We start from the raw sequence: 10,918 nt of genomic DNA, 5'->3' as shown, positions 1-10,918 counted from the left end.
CCTGAGGTGAACTACTTCGGTCATAAACTCACAGCCAACGGTTTGAAACCAGACCCGCTTAAGGTGAAAGCCATCAGAGACATGCCACCGCCAACAAGTGAGGCAGAGCTTGAAACCGTGTTAGGCATGGTAAATTCCCTGGCAAGATTCGCACCCAATCTGGCCGAGGTGTGTGCACCACTCAGACTTCTGCTAAGGCAGGAAACAGAGTTCAAATGGGACACAGCACATGAGAGTGCGTTTCAGCAGATGAAGGAGATCATCACAGCAGAGCCAGGGCCAGTGTTAGCCTACTTTGATCCTGAAAAGGAAGTGACACTGCAAGTAGATGCGTCAAAAAATGGCCTGGGTGCAACCATCATGCAGGAAGGCAGGCCAGTAGTATATGCATCCAAGCTGCTGAACAGCACAGAGCACAACTACGCCCAAATTGAGAAGGAGCTATATGCAGTCCTGTATGGGTGTAAGAGGTTCCACGAGTACCTCTATGGGCGAAACATAACTGCGGAATCAGACCACAAACCCTTGCTCCACCGCGCCTACAGCGCATGATGCTCGCACTGCAAAAATACACCATAACTCTCATCCACAGAACAGGCAAAGAGATCCCGGTGGCCGACACACTGTCAAGAAAATCCCTGGATGAAGAGGACAAGTCTCTATCAGAGGCCATGGAGACACAAGTGCGCACTGTCGTCAGCACAGCTCCAGTGAGTACAGACAGGCTAGATGACATTAAAACAGCTACTGCTCAGGATGAGCAGCTCTCCACTCTAAAGCAAGTCATTCGGTCAGGCTGGCCGGAGACAAGAAAACAGTGTCACCCACTCATCAGCGAGTACTGGAATCACCGTGACGAGATCACAGAGGCTGATGGGATCCTTCTGAAGGGTGAGAAAATAATCATTCCACACAAGCTCAGACCCTACATGCTAAAATGCATACACACAGGACATTTTGGAGTAGAGAAGAGCAAACACAGGGCAAGGGACGTAATGTTTTGGCCAGGCATGAGTCAAGAGGAAACAGTCCAAAAGTGTGACATATGCCAAACACACCGTAGCGCCAACACTTAAGAACCCATGCTCTCACATGACATCCCAGAGACCCCATGGGAGACTGTAGCAACAGATCTATTCACATGGAACTCTGAGAACTACATTGTCATATGTGACTACCTCAGCAGGTACTTTGAAATAGAACGCCTGCACAACATCACCACAGTCGCTGTCATTCACAAGATGAAGGCAGTGTTTTCAAGACAAGGAATTGCACGTAAAGTCATTTCTGACAATGCTATAACTCACATGAGTTCAAGCTGTTTGCACTTGGAGCCCGCATTACGCGCAGTGCAACGGCCTTGCCGAAAAGACTGTTCAAACTGCAAAGCGGATCCTCACCAAGGCCAAAGAGGACAAGAAAGATCCATACCTCAGCCTTCTGGAGTATAGGAACACACCAGTCGACAAATCCCTCAAATCCCCAGCCCAGATCCTGATGAGCCGCAGACTGCGTTCCGTCCTGCCCACGACGACTCAACAACTTCGACCTCAGGTGACCCCCCCAGGCCACTGTACGTGCAAGGAGAGAGAACTGCCAGCAGCGCCAGAAACAGCACATACCTTGTGCGTTGACAAGGGTCAGTGTGAACAGGTTCACTGACAGAACCAGGGTGAGGTGGGTCTTCTCGTGCAGTGACCGGGTCGTCCTCGCTGATCTCTGGTTGCTGTGTGATGGGTGCATGGTTGTCTAGCAGATGCCGTCGGTTGCGCCTGTATGACTGTCCATCACCGGTCTGGATGTGGTAGCTCCGTGGGGTTTCAGCTGGTCGGATGACTGTCGCTGGTTTCCATGTGCCATCTACCTGCTGGAAACGGATGGGCGCTCCGGCGTGCAGCGTTGACAGAGGTCTGGTAGATCTGTTGTAGTGCTGTTTCTGGCGCTGCTGGCAGTTCTCTCTCCTTGCACGTACAGTGGCCTGGGGGGTCACCTGAGGTCTCTCGTACCGTGAGGACGACTTCGCTGCTCGCTCTGCCCTATGCTCTGTACTGATTGATCTCGATATATAGAAACATGTAATACAAACAGAGCAACTACCGTTATATACATTGTGAAAACTTTGCTGCTATTCGTCCCAAAGGTTTATACAAAGTGAACCCTAACCCTAACCCATTGATAAATGTATGCCATTTGTTTCAAATGTTTTTCCTAAGCTAACTTTTCCTACATCTATGTTAACTTCTTTTTACAGCAAATACAATTTGTATGGCTTTGTAATATTCTGTAAGTTGCAATGTAACACAGCTCTGTTAACGCATTTCTCTATTCCCATTTAATTGTACCTATGTTTTATTTGTATTTTTTATAGTTTGGTTTCACTTTTGCTTTGGCAATATAAACATGTGTTCTCATGCCAGTAAAGCCCCTTTGAATTGAATTGAATTGAATTGAATTGAATTGATTTGAATTGAGAGACAGAGAGGGGGTCATACCTATATTCCCCGGGTTCTATGTTCCCCGCTAAGGTTATGGTTAGGGTTAGGTTTAGGTTAGGTCCTATATTCCCCGCTGATTGTCAGAGAACTGTAAATGACTGAATCAGCTGAAAAGGTTTTTGATCAGGCTGTATATCAAAGAACTGTAAATGATTGAATCAGAGATAAAGAGAGAGCAGCACATATAAACAGCACATCATGAACCTCAGTTCAGACATTGAGGCTTGAGGACTTGACCGAACAGAGGAGCTGTTATAATTACTACAAAACTTCCTATTGAGAAGCTATTAGTTTCTTCTAAGCCGTTGTTGGATATCCTACTCAAGAAGTCAAGTAAGTAAGGTGAATTGTCTTTTCCTTTTGTCATTTAAGTGATTGTTTTCTTTAAGATACAGTACTTTTACTTGTAACTTGTTTTTGCTAATTTTACTATAAAGTAAAAAAAAACGGAGTACTTCCACTGAAACCAACTGATAAGTATCTGTCCACATTTAGAACATTGATTAGCTTGTTTAGTCTGCCTCCAATTTTTGGTTTATATACTTCATTCCAATTGTTCTATGTTTGTGGGGGTGAATTCCAGCAATATATTAATGCTTAATGCTGAATAATTGTGGTATGTAATTAAAAAATTATTTAGTAACAACAATCAATAACAACAACTGCAATATTATCTACAGTTGGGTTTTACCTCGACCTACTTCAGATTTTTTTTAAAGTGACACTTGTATTAACCACTTTAAATGTGGTGTCCCTATTTTGGGTATGTCATTGTAGAGAGGGACATTTTCAAACATTTAAAAAATGTCCAAAATGTTCAAAGATATTTAGATTAACAAGCTCACAAGCGTCGGAATGTGAAACGTTGATTGGCTATTTCCGCTATTCACCGTACACTAAAGTATATACAGGACTTAAGTGGTTAAAGGGAGAATGTCTCATTTTAGAATGAAACCTCAAATGTGTTTTTATTGTAATGTCTGCAGGTTAAGTGAGACATAAAGGACAGCAACAACCACTAGACTTTGAAGCAGGTGACAGAGGAGTGTTTCGCTTTGGGAGAGCCCTGCACCAACCCTGCCCTCCCTCCAAAGATGTCCTCCTCACCGGCCTCCATCAAAGGCCCAGTCAAATATGGGGAGCTCATTGTCCTGGGGTATGATGAAACATTCATTTATTAATATTCATTGAATAGGCTCTATGCACAGCAGCCATATTGGAAAGAAAAAAAGAAAACAAAAAGATAATACAAAATAAATAAGAAAATAATAACTTCCTTATGAAGCCATCAAGATTGTCATTTCGTAAGTTGTCGGCTTCAAATTATTATATTAATAATATAATAATTACAAGTTAACACACACGCACACGCACACACACACACACACACACACACACACACACACACACACACACACACACACACATAGACAGACACACAGACACAAAGCAAGTTCATTGAAGAAACGCAGTAATTATGTTTTCCATTGACGGTGTTGGTTTTACATGCATTGCTGGCAGGCAGAAATCATCCTTGTTTACACCTTTTCTTTTTGTAAATGAATGCCCTGTTGTCGTACAAAAGTAGAGACAATAGCTGATCTACAAGCTTTCAAGGTGTCGCAATGTGATGCATTGTGAGCTTGTTGATGTTGCTGTTTTTGCTATTTTGTAAAATGTCTGAAAGGGAAAATGTATTGACAAGAGCTTGTGACTAAATAATAACTAAAGGTTATGTTTCACATTTACTGAAAAATAATGGTTTTGGAGTTGGACATATGAGGTTGCCACCCGAAAGTGACAATATTGTAGTTTGAATAGGAATTGTGTAGTGTAGAGACATATAGCTAGGTCAAGGGCAAGAGGCTGAGTTCTGAATGAACTTGTTTGGTTTACCAGCCACCATGGTGGGTAAAACAACAGTGAACTCTGCTTGTGTTTACTGCCAGCTCTGGTGTGCAAAAAAAATATCTCCTTGAATTTACATACAAGAAATGGCATCTCTGTTGTCACTTTGTGATTCTGCCTAAAGCTTGTAGATCAGCTATTTTTTGATGAAGAGATCTGGTGTGGAGGGAAATACTAGTGGACCTAATATAGAGCCCTGTGGGACCCCGGTTAACTAGTGGTTAAAAGTGTGCAGAATCATATCAAAGAAGAAGTGTGAAAATAAAAAAGGGGGATTTGTGGAACTGTTGGCAGACGTAGCCACACAGGCCAAACACAAAGGTTATTTATTTCTCCATGTTCAGAGTGATATGTCATAAAAGTAAAAGACAGAATGTTACACAAAGCATGAACTCGTGAGTAAAGCATTTCTATAAAAATAATAGAAAAATAAATATTACTGCACTGTCCACGCATTACTTGCCTTTCTAAAGATCTGAACAGAAATGAAGCTTGTGGCAAGCTTGCTTTATTAACCACAGTGTTCCCACCACTGTTTCATCTTCTCTTCACAGGTACAATGGACTCCTGTCCAACGGGGACGAGGCCAGGAGGGAGAGCAACTTTGCTTTGTGCCAGAGACCCAAGGCCAGCGGTGTGAAACCAAGCACTGTACACATGGGCTGTCCACAGGTACGATCAGATGTGGGACTTAAGTAGCAATACCACAGTGTACACAATACTTCTTTACAAGTAAAAGTCATTATAAGCATCACAATAATACTTATAGTATCAAAATGCAGAATGACCATCTCATAATGTTATTGGACAATATTCATTATTGTAATAATTATAATAAATAATTTAAAACCCTGTTTTAAACTTCAGATATTCAAAAATCTCACAAGCTCCTTGAAGCTTATAGATAGATCACCATTTTCCAAGAATTTTGATTATTTCTGATTACGAATTTGATTATTATAATAGTATCAAAAATGTAAATACTCCATTTAAGTAAAAGTACAATTTCTTTTTTTACTAGAACTCGAATAACTGTATGTGGTCACTTTCCACTACTGTCTGCAATCCACTGCTAAATCCCCAGTATCTTTTGACTCCAATTCACTCCACAACTACTGTACATTAACCACTGCAGACCTATATCAAATATATTGACAATAGCAGATCTATAAGCACACACACATGTGTCCTGATGTGACACCTTGTGAGCTTGTAGATGTACTATTTTCACTTTTATTTACTTTTATATTTCTGGAAAATATATATGTATATATTTTTGGGGAAAATGCCTACATTTCAATACAGTAATGCCTTGATATTAAAACAGACATTTTGTATTTTTTTTCTTTTGAATACTTATTTTTGTATGTATTTTTCAAAGCATGCACAAACAAATATATATATATATTTATTTTAAAGCAAGTAATCCAGTACTTCAACGTACAAATTTGACAGAGCAAGTAATATTTGACCTGTCCTGGAGTATCTATGCTTTGACTCAAGTACTGAGGTAGAGTGCTTTATCCAGAACTGGTGGTTTCTAACAGTGAACTTCTCTGTATTCCATAGGCTATCAGCGAGCACCAGGACCAGTTCCTCAGCATATACAACCACGTCACCACAGTCGTGGTGGAATACGCTCCTGATAATTCTACGGACCTGTTTCAGGTTTGTAGGATCCATAATGCATATATTATGTTTTGCCAAAGGGCCCCCAAATAATTGCCAAAACACTAACATTGTAACCAATAAATATATATATTTTTTTCCTTTTTACTGATGTATACTTGGTGTCAATCTTGTGCTTTATTTGTCTTATTTGTTTTTGTCTCTGTTTTGTGTTTGTGTTTTGTATTTCGTGTTGTCTCTGTAGTCGACATGACTACATCACTGTGGTGCCCACATGAAAAAAATAAAGTATAAAAAAAATATATATATATACACACAAATTTGAACTTAAAGTATAAGTATATAAGTATAAAGTATACTACGTTAGTTATTCTGATAGTTATAGAGGGTTTGATCAATAAGAGAGGTCTCCTTGAATTTCCAGCTCTTTAGTAAACAGAAAAAAAACATTTTCACCAAAGAAGGAGCTGACAAAATTGAAGCTGATGAATGGTCTTTGTGGGGTTCTCTCTCCTGATTGGGGGATAAGGGGGGTTCAGTGTCTTGTTAGGTGTATGTAAACGAGCTTTGAGAAATGTGAAACCCCTTGTGTGTTTGTCTATAACAGATTGGGCGTTCCAAGGAGAGTCCCATTGACTTTGTGGTGACGGACACAGTGCCCATGTCGGTTAAGGACACCATCTCGCGCTTCGCCTGCCGCATCATCTGCCAGAGGAGCACGCCCTACGCCGCACGCATTTACGGCGGCGCCTTCGACTCCTCTAAGAACATCTTCCTGGGTGTAGGTTATGAAATGAAATGTCTTACACAATCGTGTCCGTGTGACTGTGCAGGGCGTTGCTGAAAAAGAGCACTCATGCTCAGCATACCTACCCTGGGTAAATAAAGATGAAAAAAAAAAAGAAAACAGGGATTCATTACTTGTTTGATTAATTGATTAATCCATTATGAACAAATGCATTCAAAATGAATACCTCGAAAATAGCCAATCACAGCACGTCACAATGCAGATCTGCTACTTAGTTTTTTAAAGTTTGGTACTTTTACTTAGAAGTATACGTATTTTGATGCCAATACTAACTCAAGTAACATTTTGAATACATGACTATTATTCATAGTTTATATTATATTTATTATTTATTATTTTGTGGTATTGCTGCTTTTACTTAAGTAAACAATCCATGCTTTGTATAACAACTAAACTGCCTTCCTCCCCCTGCAGGAGAAGGCAGTTATATGGGAGACAGGTGAAGATGGACAGAGGGACGGACTGACCACCAACGGCGTGCTGGTGATGCACCCGCTCCATGGCTTCACTCAGGACTCCAAGCCCGGCCTGTGGAGGGAGATCTCGGTGTGCGGCGACACCTACACCCTCCGGGAGACTCAGGAACGGCAGGGGAAGAAGGTGAGGACTATATACAGTACTAGATTTTCAAATCCAGCCCTATATTGCGCTGACCAGTGCAATGGTCATTGAGTTATGGCCATTTGAAGTGTTAAACACTGCTGTAGTGCCCCATATGTGTGCAACTTTGGTTTTTCGGTGTGACTATTTTCATGGCAGGCCCCTGAACAGCGTTTCAGCCAAGTTTGGTGTGGATCGGTGCAACGGTGCGCCTGGCAGGACCGGATGTTACGTTTGTGACTGCGGTCCACAGTCCAACCAACGTCTAGGCAATTTTATACATACACATACATAAATACATACATACATACATACATACATACATACATACATACATACATACATACATACATACATACATACATACATACATACATACATACATACATACATATGATCACAACAAACAGTGTACACACAGTACATATTTAGCAAATTTTTTTAGACCGTTTGCCAGGTGGCAATGAGGAGGTCCAAGAGACCCTTATTACATCTTCTGTATGTATATTAGATATTTGCATGTTGCTTTAATTTAAACCCTATACTTTTTACTATTTACCTATACTATTTACCGGGGTCCCCCAGGGGTATAGACTTGGTCACTTCCATTTTTCCCTCTACACCAACTCCTTTGGCCTATATTCCTCGAATGTTCGCCTATTATGTGTGTTTTGCCATTTTAGTTATATTGTATTTCTCTGCTATCCCCTCCCCCAAACACATTTGCACAAGAACTCAAAGGACCACAACATGGAAATACGAATCTCAGCTTCTTTTGTTTTGTTTTATCCTTTTGACAAATTGTGTACACATCTATGTTCATCATGTATATGAATTCTTGTCAACAAATCCCATCTTCTCATGTTTCCGTCCAGGTGCACAATGAGTCTCAGGAACTGGTGGACGGCTCGCTGATCTACCTGTGTGGTGTGACCCTCATGTGGCGCACGGCCGAGGGCCTGGCGCGCATGCCCACCATCGAACACCTGGAGGTGCTGTGCCAGGAGCCTTCCGCCGGGAACTCGGTGGGCTTCAACGGCATACAGGAAACACAGGCGCTGGACGCGAAGCAGCCCTGGGCCTACCTCCAGTGCGGTCATGTCCTCGACAGAGAGGCTGAGGTGAAAGTTAGGCCTGTGGCAATTATTACATAATTACAAATGATTTGAGATAATCACAATTGTTTAGCGTAATTGTAATTGTAAATACTTTCTATTTATCCATATGAATTCATCTTTTGAAACATTTTGAAAATATGCTATCTAAAGGCTCAGACATGTTATGAGTAGTTAAGATATTTTCCCAGATGTATTTCTTGTATGCAATTATAAAATACAGTACATAGTACATTATTCATCTTGACTATTGGTGCCGGTCATTGACAGGCATTTCTTTCCATATTTTAGTTATAGGCTTTGTAAGTTATTAGTCATATCTGCCTTGTGCAACTTTTGTTTACAAAGCCAAAAAAGTGATTTTATTTGTGTTTAAATGTTCTCGCAATTATTTGAACGACTACTAATCATCAGCTATAATGTCATGTTGGTGACAACCCTCTAGGTGGAAGCGGAGGTTCAGGAGCGCAAGTGTCCCATGTGCCGGGTGAGGGGCCCCTACGTGCCTCTGCAGCTGGGCTGCGAGAAGAGATTTTACCTGGACGCCGCACCCTCCACCCACGCGTTCGTCCCCTGTGGCCATGTGTGTTCCGAGAAGACCGCCACCTTCTGGAGTCAGATGACACTGCCTCATCATGAGACAGGCACCTTTCACGCTGTCTGTCCCTTCTGTGTCCAGAAGCTGACAGGAGACACCGGCTACATCAGACTGATTTTTCCGGCGTGAAGAAGCAGGGCTCCGCGCAGCACCTACCCCCGCACCCCCCCCCCCCCCCCCCATTGACAAAACGCTCCCGGGGGGCACCAAACCGTGGTCCGTGCAGCAATAAATGACTTTTTACCTTATATGGTATATGGGTCAATTTTGACCCTTAACACCACAGATGTAACTTTTTTTCTATATTAACAATTTTTAAAGTAAAAAAAAAACACTAAAACAAGTATTTATCTTTTTTGGAAGTGTTTTCTAACATTAGTCTATAGCTAGATAACATCATTATCCATTGTCTTCATTATAGGAAATGTAATGAGTGAATTCTACAATTTTTATAATTGAAAACAAATTATATTTGAAAAAGTTTTTACATGGATATGAATGCATAAGGGACCAGTCGAAATTTACATAAGGGGGGGCATGGAGGAAATGTATGTGCCCTGATCTAAAATGCCATGACCCTCCCTTTGACAAAAAAAAAAAATCAATGACCCTCCCCAAGTGATTACAAAAAAAAGAGTAACCCTCCCCGCCTAGAAGTGTCACGATATATTGTGTCACGATATAGCCTATCGTGGTATTAAAATGTGATGATAGGTATTGTCATGATGTCATACTGTATCGTAATATTTTTTTTATTGTTTTTTTAAATACAAAAAAAAACACTTTCTTTTTTTTTGCCGGTGAAAGTTAGGAGTTTTTACTGTATGATATGAAATGTAAAGCTTATCATAATCATAGTAATTATTAATCATGTCCTCCATCATATTCAAGGTATTTGAGATAAATGAAACAGACTCTAGTCAGTCACTTTCAGTTTAAAGCACTGCAGAGGGGAGGTGTTGTGTGTCAGCTGATGCTCGTTGACGCTCGTTAATGTGACATGCATCTGCACTCTCAAATAGGCCTACATCTAATCTAAGATTGTATTATACTGTATCTGGTATTATAGATTTTTTTTAGCTGTTGGAAATAACTAGGCTGCACTTGGTTGGTAAAGTCCAGATGACAAAAATATGAGGTTTGTGGAATTTATAGTTATGCAGTCTTATATTATATTATATTTGTTATATTAGTGTCTATCTGTCCTCTGAAACAATGGGTTTATAGTTAGTGAGAACTTCACTTCTCCATTAAGCTTGCACAAATGTATTTATTTGTGTGTACAAAGCACTTTGTAATTGTTTCTAACTTGCTTTATAACGTTATTTATAAGATGATGGCCAATGTTGATGATACATGAGAAAAGAACATTAATAATATATCATATCGATATCATAACCAACATCATGTATCGTATTGTGAAATTCTTGACACCCCTAACCCTCCCCATCAAATACAACATGACATTTAAAACTGATATGTCCAATGTTTTGCTTTCCACATTGATTAGAACATTGCTGTAGTGTAGTCAGTCTTGCTAAATGCACAGTGTATCTGTAGTAGTGGTAGCAGAATGGATAGTGTTCTCATCTTACATGTGGGAAACTCATTGAATCCTGGTCAGATTGAAGAAAGTTGAATATTTGGTAACCAGTAGTTTAAAACTTTTGTCACTCTGCCCTTTTAATTATCAACTACAGTGACTACAACTACACTGTTGCCTACATAAAACAAATTAGGCTATCAATTATGGCCTGATGCTTCT

At 40.5% G+C, this 10,918-nt stretch overlaps 1 protein-coding gene across 1 annotated transcript; it reads left to right on the top strand.

Annotated features, from left to right (window-relative positions):
• Positions 1–3,589: 3,589 nt before the first annotated feature.
• Positions 3,590–9,282, top strand: LOC308093712 (E3 ubiquitin-protein ligase pellino homolog 1-like; the record flags this gene model as incomplete). Its single annotated transcript, XM_080440042.1, has 7 exons — positions 3,590–3,651; positions 4,958–5,075; positions 5,973–6,071; positions 6,640–6,813; positions 7,255–7,440; positions 8,316–8,567; positions 9,001–9,282. 7 exons carry the CDS (start codon positions 3,590–3,592, stop codon positions 9,280–9,282), a joined length of 1,173 nt encoding a protein of 390 aa, XP_080296168.1.
• Positions 9,283–10,918: the final 1,636 nt, after the last annotated feature.

This window comes from Gymnoscopelus braueri (genome assembly GCF_963280865.1).
Source record: "Gymnoscopelus braueri genome assembly, chromosome: 2".
Taxonomy (NCBI): domain Eukaryota; kingdom Metazoa; phylum Chordata; class Actinopteri; order Myctophiformes; family Myctophidae; genus Gymnoscopelus; species Gymnoscopelus braueri.
Note: the sequence above shows the minus strand (reverse complement) of the source record. Positions and strands in the feature narration are given on the sequence as shown.